General features: G+C 35.6%; 1 protein-coding gene across 2 annotated transcripts in view; it reads left to right on the top strand.

The window, feature by feature from the left end:
* il1rapl2 (interleukin 1 receptor accessory protein-like 2) overlaps window positions 1–23,343 on the top strand; it is a 373,988-nt gene that overhangs the window by 249,047 nt on the left and 101,598 nt on the right. For both annotated transcript variants that reach the window (XM_024283660.2, XM_036213986.1), the window contains 2 exons: window positions 3,761–3,947; window positions 4,033–4,186. In XM_024283660.2, the coding sequence (XP_024139428.1) occupies window positions 3,761–3,947; window positions 4,033–4,186 (341 nt within the window). The remainder of the gene's footprint in view (window positions 1–3,760; window positions 3,948–4,032; window positions 4,187–23,343) is intronic.

Genomic DNA, 23,343 nt, shown 5'->3' with positions numbered 1-23,343 from the left:
TGAGAATAAACACACACAATTACACACACACCACTTCTATCACATTTAAACACCGAACTGTGCAGAAAAAAAACGCTGCACCACATACAACAGCATCATTAAACCATTTCCCTCCTCTTTTTAATTTAATATTTAAAAAAAAAACACTATATGTCGACAAGACTTTTAGGTTCTGACCTGCAGATCCAATATTCCATTTTCCTCCATAGAGCCTGGATGTCTTTTGCATTATGGATTTTAGTACATAACTGTAGAAACAGCAATATTTTACCTCCAGAGGACGAGTGGAGCAGAATTTATATTAAAGAAAGAAAGCAGAGTGTTTTTAATCAGCTGTACAGCTAATTAATGTACAAAACTATCGGACTCTAACATCACTAAAGTTCAGGACTCTGAATGCTCGGTGGATTTTATTTTTCTGAAAATAATTTCTATTCATTAAAATTAGTATTTGGATATAATTGCACAGTGCTAACTCAAAATATGTAATTAAATATTTTACCAAAAACTGTCAAAATAAACATGAATTAACAAATGAATTCCTAAAAATGCTTAAAAAGCTGAGCAAAGATTAAAATGTTTTTAAAATATGCCAAATATCTCAGGAGGTGAGATTTTTTGAGGTAAGGCTGAAATCATTTTCCCTTTTGGTAAAACAGTTAGAAAAAAAAAATCAGTGAGTTCCTGATTTCTCATTCGAAGTAATGAAGGTTTGCTGACATTTTTCGCAAATTTCCCAAACTTTAAAAGAGGGGCGTCAAACTCAATCGCACAAGGGGCCAAAATCCAAAACACACCGTAGGAACAGGATTCACATTAATTAAACACTGAAACTACATTTTTAAAACTTTTTAACATATTTATGAACTAGATATATACATTACCTGCAATAATGCTAGTGTGGATACTGTAAGGTGAATTTGGCAGCTGAAGATGCTGAAATTGATAGCTAAAACACTGAAACGAATAGCTGAAATCATTTAAGTTAATAGCTGAAAACGTTGAAGCTGATAGCTAGCAAAAATATGATCTAAATGCCAAATTAGCCTAAAAAAAACTACTTAGGTTAGCCAAAACAACTAGCATGTAGCTAAAATATTAGCTAAACTCGAAAAAAACAAAAAAAATCTTAGTAAATGCAAAATAGTCCAAAAAGCTAGCATAATACACATTTTTAAAACTTTTTGCAACAACATAAAGTGTGCTGCAGAATCGGCTGATTAACGTCATCGGCGTAAGCCCTTTACAACGGTTTCATATTTCCGCTTCAGAATCCGCTGCAGTAACATTAATGAACGGTATAAAAGCTACTGTAGTCGACACTATTTTAGGCTTGTGTGATGAACCAGCTTGATGTGCTCAAATTGAAGATCCACAAAACATTTCTGGAACTCGTTCCTCTCTGCTTACTCTTAGACTTTCTCACTTTCATCTTGTATATTTTTATTTTATTCTGCAGGTTTTGTTTGTTTTTATATAACAGAACTTTTTTTTAGCCTTTTTTCTCTTATTTCTAACTGCTAACTGTAGCACATTGACATTGTTCTTCATTAACTATTATGATTTTCCTACAGTGTTTGGTTACAAAAGCAGCTAAAAGTTTGACTGAAGCTGCTAAAGGAGACATGAAATACTGAGAAGCTACAGAAAGCATAGCTTCTGGTGAAAGTCAACAGCATGTAGCCATTAAATCAGCTTGTTATGAGGTTTGCTTGGAAGGCAGGCACAGCCATTAATATGCAATATTCCCTTTAGCTTTGAAAACTAAAAGTCATAAATGTGGATTTTGCAAATGTAATGTAGATTTGATATTCATGTTGGACTGTAACACTACTTTTCAACAAGAGACACAAGAGACTAGGCTATTATTACATAAGAGCAGGCACTCCAGATAGAAATAAACTGCATATATATATATTTGTTTCTCCTTCCCCTCTCTGTAAGAAGTGGTTTACCAAGAAATATCTAACACTGTTGTTTCAGAACCCCATCATTTCACCAAAATATCCTGGATGGAGCCCCAGGGCCCAGACACCCATAAAAGCAGCTCTTAGACGGTTTCAGTCTCTGAGCTGGATAAATGGAGCAATGATTGCCGCTTATTTTTGGCAAACAGAGATGGACAAACAAATCAGCTCCAAACAACCCCACTCAGACTGATTTGAGGGTGCTTGACTTGACTTGGAACACAGATTGCAAATATTGTGGATTTTTTTTTCTTTTTAGAAGAAATTAGTAGGTTTACTGAGATGTAAAATTAACCTGTGAAGTTAGACTTTTGTATAAGGCTAATAAGGGGAAAAGTCAAAGAAAACCCTTATATTTTTAATAGTTTGATTGAAATTACACAATCATTGTGCAATTTTAAAACAGTTTCAACCAAAAATGTGGACTTTATCTCAGTGTTGACACCCTAGAAAGTAATCTGATTTAAGAAACAATGTTTAAAAGTGTAGTAAGTGAAATGTCCGAGCATTAATTGGCATTAACAAACTGAGAAAAATGTTACTTTAATTCAAAGGAGTCACAAAAGTTCAAATATCTTTTTGGTTCATCTTTTGATCTATAACACTTTCGCTATAAAAAGTTACATCATTACTTTTGCTGGGTAATTTTTACCTGATGTAATATACCCAATAAAAAGTATTTATCATAAAAAAACAGATCAAAATATGACAACACATGATAAATGAGAGAGGATTTCTTCCAATTTCAACTGTGGTATTCTGTATGTAACAACATAGAAAATAAAAACATACGAAGATCCTAAAAACAAGCTTGAAAATTACTGAAAAATTAGGAATTTGAGAACAAAAAATTCAAAATAATAATGATTCTGGAGACTTTGCCTTTGGTCCACCCATTCCTGGGTCATGTGAGACTCAGGGACCCATGACCCATGAAAAATGCAACATATTGAAAATCATGTGAATACTTTGCTCAGGTGAAAATAGAGCTCAAGGCTTAAATTACACTGTAAAAAGTGAAATATTGGATAATATAGAACTACTGTTGCTATACTATATATACATGGTTTAGTTTTTGTCAAATTAAAATTGTTTGGTTAACTTAAACATTTAACTTGATAAAAACTTTTTACAGTGTATGATTATGCTGTTTTAGGCCAAAATTAAAAAAAAATGAATAAAACTGTCATTTTCAAGGGACATAGTTTCTGCAGAGTGGCAGGAGTTTCTTGGAAATTCGCGTCTGGGTTGTGGGCAGGGCCGTTGGTGCGGAGCAACCCCGCCCCCTTCCCCTCCCCATTGCTGAGACCTCCTTGTTTACGCATTGTCCTGTAAAAAAATATAACAATATATTTTATTAGCAGCATACAGGTGTTATTCGTCATCATCTTGCTACTCATGCACAATTTTGCAAGCATGGAACAGTGTATTTTCTGTCTTTTTCTAAAAGTATTTTTGGTCTTTTACTGATTTAAAACAAATTCAATGAATTATTACTCAGAAATTGAATTTTAAGCTGAATGTTCTTCATATATGTCCTTCATCATCACAAAAATCTCAAAAAACAGAATGAGTCTTTAAAACTTGTTTATTACACCTAAGTGTTGGTATGGACTGTCTTCATCAGTGATATATTTCCATATTTCATTGCATAATTTTAACACTGGTTAAGATCTGCAGCTCGTTTTTTCAAAAGTAACTTAAATGGTCAAAACAAAGTATTTTTTAACACTTTTAAAAAGTATTAATGTAAATCCTGTATACATTCACTCTTCTTTGTTTTGTGTGTTCAGGAACTCGACATACTGCATGAAGGTGTCCATGTCAATGACGGTGGAGGAGAGCGACGACGGGAAATGCTTCAGTAACAAAATTCGCCATCTGGAGAAAGCGGAGGTGACCCATCCTAAAATGATCAACTGCCCCGACATAGAGGACTATTTGGCCCCATACAAGCAGCCACAGATGACCTGGTACAAGGTAAGGAACAAACATTTGAAAAGTCTCTAAACTGTGTCCCCTCACTGATGGTGAATGAGCCTGTTCTGCTTGTACCGCCTGTTAGGAGTGTGAGCGGGTTGAATGGAGGAGCTCCATCACTGTCAACACCACACATATTTGGATTCCCGAGATAGAAGAGGGCGATGGGGGAAATTACACCTGCGAGCTGCAGTATGGATCCAGACTGGTGCGACGGACGACGGAGCTAAAAGTTACAGGTATTACACCATGTATGAATGGATGGCACAGTGGTCCCAGATGGGAAAAGAGCTCAAACTTTTGAAACAAACAACAGTAGGGGTCAAATTTTGTTTGATCAAGTGGTAATAACAGTAAGCATAACCTCTGACAGACAGAAAACTGAGATAGATTTGCACATTAAAGTGTTTTTGTTCCTTAAGATCTGGAATGGAAGGCGGTACGTTGTATCATTTCATAAACTGGAGTTGAAGGAATTTTGATAAACAATATCAGAGGATGGAACACATTAGCATCAATGTTTCTTTCCATTTTATATTTGTCTTTTGACTGTTGCTGGTTTTTGTCTGTATGGTGTTTTATGACTTTTTATAGTTTTAACCTATGTTTATATTCCTTTTTTGTCAAGCACCTTTATGAGGAATGGAAACATTAGGTGGTTAATTGGTTGGTAAATCGGTGGGCTGGTTAATTGGTTGGTTTGTGAATTGGTTTGTTGGTTGGTTTGTCAATTGGTTGGTTGATTAGTGGGTTGGTTGCTTGTTTGGTTGGTTGCTTGTTTGGTTGGTTGGTTGATTGGTCGGTTGGTGGGTTAGTTGGTTTGATGGTTGCTTGCTTGTTTGGTTGGTTGTTTGGTTGTTTGTTTGGTTGTTTGGTTGCTGGGTTGGTTGGTTTCTTGTTTAGTGGGTTGGTTGGTTGCTTGATTGTTTGGTTGTTTGTTTGCTTGGTTGCTTGCTTACTTGTTTGGTTGGTTGCTTGGTTGCTTGTTTGGTTGATGGCCAGATTGCTTGTTTGGTTGGTTGGTTGTTTGTTTGTTTGGTTGTTTGGTTGGTGGGTTGGTTGGTTGCTTGTTTAGTGGGTTGGTTGCTTGGTTGCTTGTTTGTTTGCTTGGTTGCTTGCTTACTTGTTTGGTTTTTGGTTGGTTGCTTGCTTGCTTGGTTGATGGCCTGGTTGCTTGTTTGGTTGCTTGCTTGCTTGGCTGGTGGCCTGGTTGCTTGCTTGTTTTTTTGGTGGACTGGTTGCTTGTTTGGTTGGTGGACTGGTTGATTGTTTGGTTGGTGGACTGGTTGATTGTTTGGTTGCTTGCTTGGTTGTTTGGTCGGTTGGATGGTTGCCTGCTTGCTTGGTTGGTGGGCTGGTTGCTTGTTTGGTTGATATTTGGGAATCCCAGAATTAGAGGTTAAATGTCTTATTTGAGGTTTAAAATTAGCAATTTGAGTATTTAATGTAATTGTTTCACAGTTTACCAAATGCCAGATAGAAAGTCAAGATGCTTCATGAGTTTTACAGTGGTGAGATTAAACTATGGCTTAAACTTAAATAGAACAATTGTTTTATTTAAGTGACAAAAGTTCATGCATGGATGCTGTTGGCTTGCAAGGATGTCAAGTTTCTTTGATGCTGTTTGAGCTGCTGTATGTTAGTCATTTAAAAATGTGATTTATTCATTTACTACTGTATTTCTACGATACTCACAGCTGTAGTTGTAAAGCAGAAACCAGCTGTGGATTTTCAGCTTTCCTTATAGCTCTGATATCAAACCAGACGCAAGTAGTAGATCCTTTTATTGATAACATATACGTTCTATTTCTGTGAATCCATGTCTTGATAAATTAAGAATGTGAGTAAATAGAATTAGATGGGCTGTGGTGAAACCAATTCAGACAACAATGAGCAATGGTCTGTCAAATATGGTTTGGTACAACAAGCAAAATGGACAAAAAATGATGTTGACAGTACTCAATAGGTTCAAAGACCTGTGGTGTGGATGTATTAACGGTGTAACTGGTGAAGTTCCAATGATGATCGACTGACTCCACAGGATTCGGTCTACATCCAGTGAAACATCATTCATCATTGCTATAGCAATTTTAAAGTTCTTTAAGACCTCTTTACAAACCATAAAACCATTGAAGAGGTTAAAATACTAAACATCATTTTGTGTAACTGCATAGAAGATTTTATGTTTCAGCAAGTTTTACTGCTTCCACTATATCTGCACTTCTGTTTTGAGTCAGTGCTGACTCCATACATGTTTTTGGTCTTTATCCTCCCTAAACAAAAAAAAACCCTGTATATCTGTAACAACCAATGAAAACAAATGGTTATTATGGGTTGTGTAAACTCTCCTTGACCTGTGGAATAAGGTCATACCCATTAAATACCAGAAGTCCACTACCATAACTCTTCAACTGTTTACCCAATTAATGCAATTCCAACAAATTCTTAAGCAAAGAAAAGCAGCTTTGCACTGACATGCAGCACTTTAAAGTAGCACAACTTTCCAGTGTAACAGTTGATGCCGATGCAGAGAAAAATGGCTCTCGGTTGTTTTGGAACACCAATATTCTCCACTCTAGTATTAGTGGGAATTACGTTTTTTTTTGATTGAAGAGTTGCGGTAGTTCTAAGAGTTTGTGTTATTCAGTTTTGGTGTTAATTCATCAAACACATAGACTGGATCAAAACCTTGCAATTACTATGTTCCTTCATTTATCCCCACATTTGTCTGTTTGGTTCTTTTCACTCTCAGTACACGGTGACACTAAGACAGAATTTGAATTGCTTCCCTATCCTACATTTATTCATCTAAGTGGAGAGATCTGGCCTGTTGCAGACAAAATATCATGAAAAACAGTTGTCTTGATTACAATCACCATTTATTTTTTTAATTGTGATGTTAGAAACACAATTATCACCAAATTCTTTCCAGAGACTTCTTCACTATCCAGTGATGTGCAACAATAAAAAGGTTGAATTTTAAATTTTTTAGGCTAGAATTACACAAAAATAGACCATACTGACACCGAGTTTAAAAGCAGTTTTACACAAAGTTCTGTGCATGCTGTTCCGATGGTACCAGCTGTTACAGGCCTACTTTCTACCCTCCCTTCTTTCTCTTTGTTGTCAGATAAGTTGCCTAAAAGAGCAGGGAAGCAGACTAAAATATGGGGAAGGAGAAAGTCGCTGAAGTAATATCAGCATGAATGAACCAGGCTTTGTGCGTTTGTGTGTGTCAGCTGGATGCTGCACATGCCAACTGCTGTGAGGCCAATTTATTTTAGCCTGTTTAGGAAGCCAGAAGATCTTTCTGACCATATTACCTCTGTCAGTCTTTGCCTCCCTGCCTCTGCGTTCATCTGTTTCTATCCCGGCTCCCTGCACAAGCAAAGCTTATTGTCTGCACATGGAACCAACAAAAATATGTGCTCTCATTATTTTTTCTGTATTATCTACAGCTGTAAGTAACTTTCTTTAAATGGATATTTGGTATGAAGGAGCTTTAAAGTTACGTTTTCTGTGACTGTATCTATTATGTTGACATTTGGGTACCAAGGATACAGATATTTGTCTAAATCTGCATCCTTAACCCTCTAACACCTGATGTGTATGATGGTGACGCTTAAACACAAAATTTTTAGCATACTGTTTTTTTTAAACCGGTAACACGGCGCTTTTCTTCTTCAGAATCTGCTGGAATTACGTTGATCTTAGTTACCAATTACAATTGGAGCTCCAGTGTTAAAGGGTTAACGGAACAAAAATAGTTCTTAGGATAAAATCTACACTAAAATTGGGATTATGTTTTGCTATATTTTTTTTATTTTATTTTGAAGTCTTGAAGATTAATCTCTTGTTTTTCCAATAATCTTGTGTTCAAAACCCATGAAAATACCTTTTGGACCAGAAACACATAAATCATATTTTATTCACATGGTTACATGTATTCAATATTTATCAAGACAATTTAACCAAATAAGGCAGATGATTACTCAGATTTACTTTTTATATGATCAATTTAGTTACTTTTGGCACACAAGTATTATAAATTACAATGAGATTTTTCCATAGAAAGACTGTAAATTGACTGATCTTCTCTTTTTGGGTGTAAAGGTGAATATGGGACCCCTGCTTCTTCTTCTTACTCCACAGTCGAAATATTATGGTTTAATGTCTTGCCTATAGAATCAGCCCTTTAGAATCTAAAATAAACGTAGAGCACAAGTCGAGGCCCGGGGGCCGGATCCGGCCCGCTGGGTGACTACATCCGGCCCACCAGATTATTTTTTATTTTTGTTATTAACGGCCCAATGTTATCTCGCACTGGTAACATAGTGCAGCACATTCTCATTCCCAAGTCGTCACATTTCGAAGAGTGGTTAAGGACTCCTCCGCGACAAAAATTGATGTTTTGGGTGTTCACAACTTATCATCTTTTGATATGCTAGCTGTTCTTAGTAAATCAGGGGTCCCCAACCTCCAGCTGCAAACTGGTACCTGCCAGTACCCCGTTGTGGACTGCACCGGTATCCTAACCCTTACCTTAAAAATGAAGTTTTAGTATATTCAATAAATGTTTATCCTGTTCGGCCCACGACCGTAGATGTGTTTTGGATTTTCTCCCCGGTGTGTGATTGAATTTGACCCCCCTGACTTAGAGCAACATATTTGAAACCAATATTGACCTTTAAAAGAATCTGGAGCTGACTGAAGGTTTCTGTATTTGCTGGTTCCCCTTTTTGTATGTCAAATCAAAATTTGTTGTAGCTGTGTGACATACAACCAGCCGGGCCTTCTATGAATAAAACATGTTAGCATCCCCGCATTAAATGTTAACAACCTGTCTACAACATGTTGCGGAGAGTCAAACCCCCACCAACAGGGAGTACTAAAGCCTCTTGTTCATTTCTGTCTTTAATGTAAGTTTACAGAAATAGACGGGGGGACTCCCTCTTAAACTACTGACTTCTGAGGGACTGCATGAAGAGTGATCGCGTGCAGGCGAAAGTGGTATGAAGTTAGCTTGACTTAGTAAAGCTCTAATCTTAAAGGGAAGTGGTAGAAATATTCAACACAATCTCTGGGTGCTTTTAAAATCCTCTCCCAGTCTCCTAAAAACTACAAATAAAGGTGTGTGCACTGTTATTACACTGGAAAATGTTGGCTTGAATGAAGCTCAGAGTTGCATTAGTCTTCATGAGATCAGACAGGGTAACTTAGGTTTGGGCAGGCGGCCATCTTCACTGTTCGATGTGATTACAGCTGCTATTGAATCTAACAGGAGAAAACAGCAGCCAGGTGCTTCTCAAAACGGCAACGACAAAAAAGGATTACAGACGAGTTTATTTCATATCCCGTTTCTCAAAAAATATAGATAAAAGGCAGCATCAGTTGCAGGGATGAGACGAGACTTATTCTGTAAAAAAGCATAAAGCAATGATTTGCTTCAAACATGGATGAATAATACATTTAAAAAGTTTATATTCAAGTCACATATGTCAACTAAACATCCCGTAATATATATATATTTTTTTAAATGTCTCTTAGATTTTCAGAAAACAGACTCCAAGAATGTTTTAAGTTATAAAGTGGAAATATTTGATCAGAAAGTGAAAGAAAACGGTTCTGTTCACTTTGTTCGGTTGCACAACTAAAGAAAAATCAACATTTTAAATCAAGTCTCTTGAAAAAATAAAAGCAGATCTGGTCCCTAAATTCTTACCAGCATCACCGTATTTTTCAAAGACAATGGTGGTCTTTAGCCCGCTAAATTTAGACTGAATGTTGTGTCCTCCCCAATACACATTTTACTTTGACATACCTCTAAAATATAGATGAGACTTTTTTTTCTAATGCCTACGAGTTAAAAATGGCCTCAGAAAAAGGAAGGAAGGACGAGGGGCTTTACAAAGTAAATATGAGAAAAAAGCTCATGTGATCGATGACCTCAAAGTGGAAAGACTTTAAAAAATGGAGCAATGTGATTTCCACATTTTTTTAGATTCCGTCTCTCTTTGTGCTCCTAAGATAAAATTTCAGACCCCTCCATGATTTTTAAGTAGAACTTGCAAAATCACAGTTTTCAAATATTTACAATTTTTTCTTCACTGTATGTGTATGTTACCAATAAGCTCATTCTTTTACTTTTATTTTAAAAATCACATTAAGTTTGTTTAAAATTATAATTGGTTTTGTTGTTGACTAATAAAAAATATCAACTAAATTAAAATTAGAATTTCTACCACCTAAATGCTTCCCTCCTTCCCCCTTCTTTCCATATCTGTATGAAAAGATTCTAAAAAGAGATAAAATGTTTTTTAAATTATTAAAACTCCAAATAGGACTATACTGTAATTATAAAGTTGGCTGCAACATCAAATCATAGTGAAAATACAATCAAACATCACATGTATAAAAGATTAACCAACAGCTTTTTGAGCAGGTAATTGATACGCTTTAATTATGTCTAAAGCACAAACATTAACAGTATTATGGTTCGCCTCCTTTACTACTCACTGGAAAGATTTCCTTCTTTAAGGAGTACCAACAGGACACATTTGCATGTGTTCATGACAACTCCAGCTCTTGTTTTTTTCCGGCATATATCCTCGCCGCAGTCTTTCGTGTATCACAACATCAGTGAGCACATTTGGTCAACATGACCCGATCCCCTTTGATTTCTTTTTTCCACTTGAGACGAGCTTCATCTTGATTCGATCGCTGGTCTGGAAAATGACCGAATGAAGAGGTTCATTATGTCTGTACACATCCTCACGTGCAGACATGAGCGCCGCTGATGCCGAAGAGCGGCAGAGACCCACGTTTGTCACCTTAGCATGAACACAAACGCACTCAGTCGCCAAGAAAGTGACTCAGCTATGCATCCACACCATCTATCTCCCCCGTGCCTGTCTTTTCCTCTCATGGCCAAACACACACGTGCACGCACAACTATAAAACCCAGTGGTCAAGCTAATTGCATTAGACAACCTTAAGATGCAGAACCTTCTGTCTCTTACGCATCGATACTTCTGGCAGAGGGGCGAGCAAAGAAAAACAACCACGAACAAACAGCATTAATACATGAACTTACACGCAGGATATGAGGAGATGCTGATGCGTTTCATTTTTTTAAGGTTACTCACTGAGACATTTTAACTTAAATCTGAATAGATAGATGATGATAATCTTTTGACTAGACAGATATTATGTTTCGTGGTCTAAAACCTCAAAATAAGCATTTTGTTTATTTCAATCGACAAAACAGATACTTCCCAAATGCATTTAAATGTTTAAAATTGAAGATGTTTTGTTGCATTTTTTTTTATTTATTTTAGACCTAAGCTATTAATCACATTTATTAAAAAACAAAAAGAATTTCAGTAAATACGAATTAACTTTCATTTTTTAGCAGCTTTAAAAAAAGCTACATCTTCATGAAACTTGACAGAACATGACAGATGTTTACGGGAAGGCAGAGTTAGAAATGATTGATACGATGTTCTGTGTTTATGCGCCAGAAAGGAAACATGTTTCTTTTAGTGAGAATTTAAATCTAAAATAGATCAGTAAATATTATGCTTTGGGTACATAACAGTTTGGAAGAGAGAATCTGAGACCTGCAGATTAACATTTCTTTAGTTTTTGATTAATTTTTATGTTTGGTGTTTATAAAACCCCTCAATGGCCATCCATCCATCCGTCCGTTCATCCATTTATCCATCCATTTTCTGAAGCAGCGCAATTCATTTCAAGATCACAGGGTTGCTGGAGCCTATCCCAACTACTGTTACGATTAGCGTTGTCTGTCTGATTTGAAGCTCATCTTACAAACAAAACTGCTAAACAGTTACGGTTTATTCGCATTTTAAAACTTTAAAGCTAATATTTCAGAAAATTTTTTAAAATGTCATTTTTTAAAAAGGTTTCCTAAAGTTGCAAAATTTCCGCTTCTGGCTTGAGATTTTTTCTGGTGCCATCTTGCATGTGACCAGAGGGAACTCATCCAGTGTGAAGACGTATGCTAAAAGCACATTTAAGAACGCCTGACACATGCCGATGTGCACGTAGCATAAAAGTAAAGGTAAGAGGAGATGATCTCTCTTTTAGCTTTTGCCAAACAGAGTGACAAACAGCATTAAGCTGCCACTATGAAGAAAACCTTCTATAAGCATTTTTTTCAGATATTTTTATTTCCTAATACTGCTTACTGCATAAAACAAGACCAACACCATTGAAAGTAATTCTTTCTGATAATCAGATAGAACTCTTTAGTGTGGTAAATATATTCAGCCTTTATTTAATAGCTAAATGAGTATTCACCTGTATGAACACAACATCATTAACTATATTCACTTACAATTAGATTAGTCCACGCTTGAATCCATATGTTTTTCCAACAGTGATTACTCATTCCCACTTCCCTGTGGAATCCATTACTCATTTTGCAGAAACATTAATTCATAAAAACCAATTGGGGTGGAAAGAGGTTTTTTTTTACTTATTCCAGGACTCATACTATTAGCTTACAGCACACTTAATGCTCACACTATTATATTCTTCTTTACATTCAGGTATTGCAGATAGCCAACCTCCACTGTTCATTTCTTCACTAAATTTTCTATTTTGTTCTTATTGGATGGTATTCTTTAAGTAAACTTAAGTGCCACAATCTCTCATTGTTTCATAAATATTAAATGCTCAAATGTTTAGATTAAATAAAATAAAGTAAATTAGAGATTATCTGAGAGCTAATAGTACAGACAGAATTAAAGATTGAAAGCAGAGCAAACAGTTTAAGATAAATTCAGATGGGAACAAAAAAGAAAAGCAACAAGAGGGAAATTCCATTTATTATAGAGCATGTCAGGTAAACCTTTTCATGACCTGATTTTTTTTTTTTTTGCTTCTGTGTTACTCAACTGGGAGTAATTTGTACCAAGTTAAAAAAGATCTGAAGTTATTTTCACTTCAGACAAACTTCTTTATTTTTTGCTTTGAGCCTTAAAATTTACAGTATTTTCTGAGTGTCTCCGTTGTTCGCGTCAAGCTTTATTTGTCCAGACAGTGTGACCCGCAGTGACTTCATGCCTTTGGTTCAAAAGTTTGTCATCACCTTCCATCCGATGCTTCTGTCTGATTCAGTCAAGAGCTTCACCTCATGGATGTCATCGTCCCAGCTTTCCTTCAGCGGTCTGGGGGGTTCTTCTGTGGTAATCAGGGATGCATTTAGAGGTGATCCCTGTGACTTAAAGCTGTAATGGTATTAAAACAAAAACAAGAAAATGCTCTGCACACTGCAAAAAGGGGGCCTCTAGAAAAATATGTTACAAATTTGTTGTCAGATTTTCTTTCTATTTGAAAAAAAAAAAAAATCAGCCAATAAGGAAATAAAAATGGTCTCACTGAGAAACATAATTCTTGTGACTTAGACTTGTTTTTCAAAACTAAGATTACTTTGAAAATAAAAAAAAAATCATGATTAGATTACTTTTTACAACGGAGTATTAGGGTCAGTTTACAAATGGAAAAAAAAACATTTTTAATTACAACTTCAAATCTTATGAATTTACAAGAAAAAAAGTCATGAATTTATGACTTAAAAAGTCATTGGCTAAATTTATGACTTTTTCTTGTAAATGTATGACTTCCTCTTCGTGAATGTACAACTTTATTTCTCGTAAATTTTGACTTTTTTTTCGTACATTTATGACTTTCTTTTCCATAAATTTACAACTTCTTTTCTAGCTAATTTATGCCTTTTTTTGGTAAATTTTCAACTATTTTTTCATGTATATTTATCACTCTTTTTCTTGTAAATTTATGACTTTTTCCCGTAAATTTATGTGTTTTCTAAAGTTGTAAATTTATTACTTTTTTCCCATAAATGTACTTGTTTTAAATTCGTAAATTTAGGAATTTTTTCTCCTAAATTTGTGTTTTTGAGTCGTAAATGTCTTACTTTAAATCTCATAAATTTACCATAAAAAAGTAATACATTTACGAGAAAAAAAGTCATTAATTTAGGAGAGAAAAAGTTGTAAATATATGAGAAAACTATATCATAAAACTCTATCGTAATTTTTCCTTTAACACCGAAGTTAGGACAACTTTTCTTAAACCAAGGGACATTTTACTTTCTTAAAACTCTCTTAAAAATAAGGGTATATTCAGACCAGAAAAGTCTGGTGGTGATTGAAAACTAACTACAGCACTAAAAAGTAAAAATCTTATCAATTCAAACATTGAATGACATCTCTTTGTGAATCCACTGTGTTCTGACGATGAAAATGTGGATGGTTTGTTTAAAAATTGAAACTTTTTAATTTAAATGTTCAAACACATTGCATTATGGTCTATATTTCCCCAAGCATCAATGCAGCTAGTTTTTTGCAAAAACTTCTTGAACATTTCTAGTGCACTCGATTCGGAATTGTAGGTTTGGACACCATTACTAAACGGCGAACGCACCATATAGTGAGCAGTGAATACATTTGAACATAGCTTTCCTGTTTTTTCCAACATGGATGATCGAGGACCCCCTGAGGTGTCCATCGACTTACCTGAACAAATGATCACTTAAAGTAGGCCACAAATACTAAGAGAACATGCATGAATTAATGTTTCATTTACACTCAACATCACATTATGATGAGGTTTTGGGATAATATTTTAAATACAAACTCAGAAATAAAATTACTGCTAACATTATCTCTTCGTACATCAACTGTCCTTTAACTTGTCTGTGCTAACTAAGATGAAGTTCCTGCAAAAATCGAGAAAAACGACACAAAGAGAGTGAGAAAAGTGACACAGGTCATTACGCCGGACTTAATGAAGCCTGCTGGCCTTGATAACCACCCATTTCATTAACTGCTGCTGCACAACAGCCTGTTTGCTCTTCACACGCTCTCATACCCCCCCTCCACCCGCTCCTTACCTGTTGTCTGGGTGCATGGAGTGCAACATTAGGTTAGATGAGAATGTGATTAATGAGATGGCAATTAATTAAATAAGTGCAGCCGCTTCTTGCTACTTTGTCCTTTTCTGTATTGCGTCTCTTTCCGCTTGTTTGATTCCCCCACATTAGATGGCCACGGTGGAAGACATATTTCTCTTAATGATGCATACTCTTTAGGTAGACACATAAGAAATTAATGATAAAAGTGTAGTTTTTTTCTATTTCATGCAAGAAAAATCATTTAAGGAAAAGAACAAGTTCAGCTTTACGTATCTCTATTAGTAAATGTGAATAAATCTGTTCATTTTTCTGTTTGCTTTTTCATTTTTGGTCTAAAATTTAGGGTAATTTCTGTCGATTTACACACTTTGATGTCAAAAAACATCATACTTTTGCTTCAGAATACTTTTCCAATCACAAATATCCTTAAAACCTTCCAATAAATGAAAACAAAAATCAATGGTCACAGAAAAATACAAGATGAAAATGTAAAACATTCTAGTTTTTTTTAAAATATGATTAATAACCAAAATATTTTATTTTCATGATATCACTGCAATGAAACAGAAGCTGTGATCTCGAGTGAAAATGTTCGATGTACTCCTGAGCTGCTCAACCAAACTCAGCCTAAACCCTCCGAGCAGCTTGAACGTGGCGCAGCAGCACAGCGGGCTCCTACTGAGCCATGTTCAAATGTATATCGAGATCAGTGAATTATTCAACACAAAAAAACATTTCTAAGGTCCATGTGAGAATAAATAGGATACAACAACATAGAGAAGCTTAAATCAAGTAAATAATTCATCTTCATGAAGATTACATCATTAATGTTTTACTGAAAAAACAAACTTCAATGTTTCCTCTTTGATACAATTTCAGAAAATTACAAGTAAACACATAAAAACTATTAATTAGATCCAATAATTTACAAAAACAAGAAAACTTTTTTTGAGCTACAACATTTATATTAGAAATAAAAAAATACAAATGTTTACGTCCTTATTTATTGGTGATGTCTGGAAAATTGTCTTTAATAAACTTCAAAATGTACCAAAATAATTTGAGTTTTTTTTTAGCAGATGCACATTAATCCTTACATGTCTCTTATTTTGCACTCTTTAGTCTTTCCAGCTTTAAGAAGGAAGTTTTGATCAATTTTTTTGACTGATTTACACATATTTATTACAGTTTTCACAAATTAATTAAATATTATAAATAATAAGTGTCAATGTTAGATTTTTATAGAAGTAAAGACATTAAAGTTGATTGAATTTCCTCAGATTTTCAAACATTTCTACTTTAGTATCACTTACATGCTTTACTTTTTTGTGTAAAACACTGGTATTTTAGCCAATTTATGAAATTAAAACCAATAATTTAAAAAAAGTAATTAAATGTTTATATATATATATATATATATATATAGTATATTTATTATATTTAATGTGTACTAAATGAGACATTTCAATACATTTTCCATCCAATAGTTTTTTTTGTTAATGAAGTGGCATTATGGGAGATTTACTGAACAGTTTTTATAAACTAGGCCCAAATTTTTTCTTTGCAAACTTTTAGCTTTTTTTAAGTTCTTCTTCAACTTTATAAATGCTTCCTGTGATTTTGTTGATTAGCACATGACTCAAACCTTGTTGTTGAGCAAGCCCGCCCGCGCTTTTTCCCTCCTTTTGTCTCTTTTTTTCATCGACTTCCTTTTTTTTTTTAGTTTTTCACCTTTCCAGCGCTCCTCGTTTATCCTCTTGCATGACTCACAGCTCATTGTTGCAACAAGGACGACGCTATTTCTTACTGCGATGAAGCAGTATAAATCACAAAATCAAGCAAGACACAGACGGTGTCTACCTCTCTTTATCACTCGTCCTTCTTTGATCGCCCCCATACCCACACACATATTTAGCTCTTTTAGCTCCATTCCTCATCTCTACATTAACACACAACAATGTGAAACAGTGAAAAAATGAAGTGGTAGTTCTGCGGAACTCATCATAAAGTCCACAGAGGAGAAATTGAACTTTTGGTCCCTCATCAAGATTCAATCAGGCTGCTCGTTTCATCACCACATCTTTTCAGTTTGTGTCAGCGAGCAAAGCCCAAGCTCGTAACTTACGGAAAGATAAAAACGCTGCGAGTTAATGTTTTACGCCTCCTGTGTCTAAAGTACAGGAAAAAATACACAAATAAATAAAAGAAGTAATGACAGAATTGACCTATTGGACCTCACAGTCTTCCTGCGTGCTGTAATTTAGTTCAGTTTGTTCAGTTTGTTGCAGAGTTTTGTTTAATTTTCACCTGAAGGTGAACCTTATTTCCAGGTAACTATCTGCCACAATGGGCTGCAGTTGTTGACTTTAAGTAACAAATGACATAATTAACAAAGAAAGTTTTCCAAATTCCTCAAAAGTATTTTGTAAGTTTATTATGCGAGTTGCAGAGCCTGACTTTTGTTTGGATTGAACGTTTAAAAAATGCAAATGAGGTCTTTTAACACTTATTGTCTGTATTTTACTGTCACCTTTCTTGTTATTTAAAACATTTAAGTTAAAATATTGCGTTTTGGTTTGAACTTCTGTTCATTGAGGAGGGCGGCATGCGGTGGCCCTGAAGTCCAAATCACATCATCAAAACAACAATTAAAAATTCCAAAACAAATCATAAAAAACTAACTAGTGCTGTCATGCAATTAATTTCTTTGAGTGATTAATTAATCTTGACTTGTAATTAGTTAATCTAATTAATCTATTTTAATTGAACCTCGAAATAGCCCCATTTTGAGGTATTTTCATTTAAATTCAAGACATTTTGCCACAGCAAAAGATCAAAATGCAATTTAAAAAATGGCTTTATGAAGTTTAATTATCAAAACAGACTTCCAAACTTTACTTTTAAACCACCAAAGAGGATTTTTTTTCCTATTTTGTATAACCATGAAAAAATGAACAAACAATATTTTTTAAATGTATCCTTTTCATTTTATTTTATTTTGTTTTTGTGGAGTTACGTTTTTCTAACTATTTGTTGACGTGATTTGCACTTCAGGGCCACCGTAGTGGCAACACAATGCCGCCTTATAGTTTACTGATTTAAAAAAGTTCTAATTTGCTTGACTTTTAAAAGTCTTATGCAATGATGGAAGTCAATGAAAGAAAACCTGAAATGAAAGGACTGCATCTTTGAGGATGAGGTTGAGGTTGTGTCTGAAGTTACCACATCTGAGGCTGCACACATTCAAATCCTCGCCTCAGGTGTACTGAGCTGCTGGCTTAGAGACTGGAGAGACACCAGGCAGAAGGTGGAATGGCGCCGTCTGGTTTCTCCTTGATGTTTTTTCCAGCATTTAAGGAGCAAAACAAAACATTTCCACTCAGCCTGAGCGTTTAGTAACATTTAAAACCATCCACTCTTATTTTTTGAGTTATTTGTATCATCCGGTGTTACCTCTTTATCTCAAAGTCTCTTTATTTATTCAACTTAAAGACAGATTTAGCACAATAGTGACCAAATCAACGTATCTGTGAAGGTTTACACAGTTTTACCACCACATTTCACCCATTCAAGGTCCATCCAGCTCTTATGGAGTTTAAAAGAACACTGGGACTGCATTGTGTGAACTGCTCTGTTCATAAAGCTGAAAATCCCCTCAAAATGAAACTGTGCCTGAAGAAGAGGGATAACATAAAAGCAGCTTGTCATAAGCTCTGGCAGAGTGATCTGATCCCGATACACAGTGCTTCTTTCTTTCTTCCACTTCTGTTGCTGTATCAAAAGGCTAATGCTATTTGAAAGAACACTGAGTGGGACAAAAGAAGACGATGTCTGGCTGTTCGTGCGCGTCATGCGTGACTCCCAACATCTGGAGAAAGTTCTTGAACCGCGCTGAAGCAGTCAATTATGAAAGGATTTCTTTTAGTCATCTGTCAGTGAGTGGGAGCGCCCTTTCGGAGAATACTAATGGCATTCATTAAACACTTTTTGGGCTAAAATACATTTGCATCCATATTAGCTTAATGCAGTCCCCTTGATGTGTTTCCATGTCTCTGCACGTGTTTAATTTCACCAATTTAGACCAAAGGAGAACAAAACAGTCTGATACAGGTTTGAAAATGGAAAAAAAAAAACAAGCTTATCCACATGTTTTCTTCTATTCTTTTCCCAGACGCAGACAGGCAGAAACTCTGACATGTACTCAATAAACTGTCAGCATCAATATGTTGGAGTTTTGATGAACAATGCAACAAACACAGCAGAGACAAAGGCAGCTGTTTAACTGACAAATCCACACAAAGTGCTGCTCAGTAGAAGTGGCTGCATTCTGTTCAACATGCTCGTCTCAAATTGTTCTTTGCAGAGCAAAAAACATTTCACATTTTGTGTCGTCCGATAATCACAGAGATTAAAAAATAAAAGCATTAGATCTAATTTGTTACAAGTTGGAATTTGTCCAGCTCATTTTTTATTGTCAAGTATAAAAGCCACTATCAAGATTGTTTCTTTTTTTTTTTTAACTTGTGGGAAATGTAACACTTCATCATCATTTATCATCAGCTGAGAAACATTTCCTTTTAAAAGTTTAATTACATCAATTAGGATAAAAATGTTAGTTTGCATTTAGAAATCTGTCTCATCCTCAAATGTTAGTAAAGTGTCTTAAGTCTGGAAAGGTCATCAAAGGCCAACTCATCTTTTGATCTGTTTTAAAAAGCATACCCAGTGGTCTCCATTTATTTCTGTTTTGTCGCTTTAGCCAAAATGAAGAAAACTGTTGGTTCTTAGATGTAATTTTCCGCAGAAAATCAGTGGTTATTTAGAAATTTGCCTCCTGTCACCCACGACTGAGCTCTCTGTTTACTCACTCTCCGCTAGCTTACAGCCCCTCACACCCCAACCTAACGCCTGGTTCTCCCCCGACACAGAAGCACCGCGAAGCAGTGTGCAGCGGAGTGGCGTGGTATCCACTTAACCTCCAGTTCACACCAGACGCGTAGGCCCAATCCAAATTCTTCCCTTCTCCATTCTCCTTTATTTCAAGGGGGAGTTTAAGTGTGTGTCCAAGAAATTTATTTTTTAAATCCAACCCTCCAAACAGACAGATATATTGACTTTTTGTAGTAGAATGACCTTTTTAAGGTTATAAAACCGCCGTTGTTATGTATATTCAAGCACTAAAAGCTCCACGCTAACGCTAGCAGACCAGCGAGTATTGGTGATGTCATTATCCTAGGCGACGTTTGAAATATGAGACACAATTTTTTCACAACTGTCTGTTTGAAGGACCAAATGAAGGGTAAGGGAGAGGGGAAGAATTCGGATTTAGCCTCTTCCGTCTGTTTAGATACAAAAATACGATCGCATTTGTCAATCGCGGTATTTTATTGTGAAAAATGTGTTATATTTTGAAATTTTTTCACATTTTCTTGTGTATCTTGGCGTAACTTCCTGCCAGAATTGATGTGAATCACTTATAGCTTGTGCAACAATTAGACCAGCCGCCGAAACAATCACTACACTGTGCGAGCCGGCCGCGGAGGTCCGTGGCGCTTTGCGTCTGGTCTGAACTATATAGGTTAACATGTGCCTCGAATTGAAGTGGCCTCCGTTGTGTTAACCAGGCGAAATGCTACGGTCACAAATAAAACTGTCACCACACAATGGGGAGGCATCGGCAAAATCTTCAATATTTGAAAACTGTTGGCATGGTCCTGAATGTAGATGACAGTAGTCAGAATGAGTACAGAAGGACCCGTTTCTTAAACATCCCTAGGCTACCAAACTTGCTGGCAGCCAGTGGCCATTGATATGGATGGCTGGCGTCCAAAGACTTTCACACATCGTCCAGATACAGCTGCTGGTCGGCGATTCCGGCTGCAATTTGGTAATGGCGTCAGCCTTGTCCATGACTGGACTACAACCTCGAAATTTGTTGACCAATGTCAACGTTTAGAGAAAATTGTCTGCTCGCTGTAAATGTTTTAACTTTTTCTTAAAACCTCTACGGCTACCATGCTATTTGTAAAAAATGTGACTGCCTGCTTATTACAAATGCCGCAGCGAGGTGGCGGTTTGGGATGTGTGACCGTAGTCTAACATTATCAGTGGATGCATCATAATGGAGTGGGGAGCTTGTGACCCGCCCAGGGTATTTTGTTGTCACCTGCTCTGCTTCATAATGGTTTGATTGCTCAGAAATGCAATTTTGAGCTTATTTTTATTTTTATATGTCCTCCATTAAGAGAAAAATTCCACAAGAATCACCATTTTTAAATTTGCCTCAGGGTCAGCCTTACCTCACTCATTTCAGAATGCTTCTTCACTGTTTTTTGTCTTTTCAATCAGCCATCTGCTGTTCTTTCACTCCATTTGTCTCTAGAAAATGTGCTGTCAGCAGAACGCTCTGATGCAGGTCTGTCTTTAAGCTGCTATAAAAAATGAGAAAAAAGACCTCATGGGCTCACATGTGGATAACTCTTACAGTCTCAGTGGTTAACAGGTCATTTGGAAGAATCCAAAAAGTATTGGTCAGTTTTTAAAATGTGGTCAATAATACAAGTTGTGTTGAAAATGAAAAAAGGAAGTGTCTGGATATCTGTCCCCTAAATGTCCACAGACGGCAGAAGACGGTCAAACAGAACAGAGTCATCTCCACGTTACGCCTCAACACACACATATTAAAAGAGCAAAACAAACTACAGCAGAGTGCAGAAATGACACAACAAAACGTGAGGTAAAGAAACAGAGATGAGAAACTGCGTCACCAACCCTCCACCACAGCTGTGCTGGATGGTACACTTCCATCCACAAGAATACATCAAACGAGTGACACCACTTCCTAAAGAAATCCTGTGACGGGAAGAGCATTAAAAGAAATGTTAGGAATGCTTGTTATCACCCATGCAGATTTCACCGAAAAGCAACAATGTCAACACACTTTTAGAGTATCACAACCTCTTTCTAAAGAAAACTTCTGACATGAAAGAAGGAATGAACCCGGAGACCTGACACTATAATAATGTCATTAATTCAATTTTGTATTAAGATAAAACAAGTTGCATGAAATACCGAACTGAAGTATTATTTAATTTGATAAGAAGAAACTTTTTTTAGTGGTGTTAGCAAAGATATCGCTTCATTTAGTTTTATTCCTATGACACTGAAAATATGTTTTAATGTTCTAGAAAGACTAACACGTATTTGTATACTAGTAGATATCTGTGTGTGTGGACGTGCAGACTGTTATCTACATGTTCACACATTTAATGCACAGAAAGATGAGATTTATGACTTAATTTCACTCGTCGGACACTTGACTAAACCATCCCATAAAAGACTGAATGATGGATCTCAGACAAGTAATTGCATACAAGCACACACTTATAGAAACAATAAGTCACCAAAGTCTGTGACTTTTCACAGACGGGCCTTTCAGCCAAAATATACAGTGTCATGTTTAAAAGTGTGCTAAATCCAGGGTGGTAACACGCTGCATTAATAAGTGTCAGTGTAAAGAGCTCGCTGAGCCCGTGGCTGGCTTTGACTATTCATTCTGAATGAGGAAACAGTCTTCAAAGGTTACAGTCAGTCAGCAGAATTCATACCAGTGTTATGAAGCCTCTCCAAAAGCTTTAATGAGCTTTTCTGTAAATGTGAGTGGGCATCGCTCACTTTCTTTAGTTTTTATTTGCTATAACTTTGTGTAATTTCTGCTGAGCTGCTCTAGATAACTCAAACATGAGCAGATTCAGCATACGCTGAACTTTGAAATCCCAGCGGAGGAACTTTGGTATCACTGTTAGACCTTAACTACATCAGATTTTTGTTTTTTAACCTCTTAAATCCAGTTTTGACCACGTGTGTAGAGGGTTAGCTCAAATATTAGCTCTGGTCTTAAGAGGTTAAATATGTTTTCTTGGAAGATTAGTCAAGAAATGACAAAAAATGTTCTTTTCTTGAGGCTTAATGTGAATAAATGTAGAGGAAAATTACTTAAATTGTCAAAAACAAAACATTGTTTTAAAAAACAAACAAAAAAGGCATTTGCTTTAATAGCTATTCTTTTTTTTCCAAATATGCAGATGTACAAAAATATTTTTTAACCAAAAAGTTTTAAAAAATACAATTAGCAGGTGCAATCTGGAAAAGTAACAGTTTATTAACTAAAAACAAAACCGGATTAAAAATATGATCCCATTTAAACTCAAGCTAATTACACAACTTTTATAAAAGCTTTGTTGTTTTATCCATGTTCTCTTTTAATGGCTCAAAATATAAAAAAATATATTTTATTTTAATCTAATTTTTAGTTTAATTTTAGGAAAAAACATGGAATAAAAGTTTATTTCTATTATATTTCTACAAATGAGGGATAGTTTTCTTTCATATGTCTGCATTTTAGTCCTCAGTAGTTCTGGTTCTTTTCGATCTTTA

The sequence above is a fragment of the Oryzias melastigma genome, linkage group LG10, assembly GCF_002922805.2.
Source record: "Oryzias melastigma strain HK-1 linkage group LG10, ASM292280v2, whole genome shotgun sequence".
NCBI lineage: Eukaryota > Metazoa > Chordata > Actinopteri > Beloniformes > Adrianichthyidae > Oryzias > Oryzias melastigma.
This window is presented reverse-complemented; position numbering and strand designations above follow the sequence as displayed.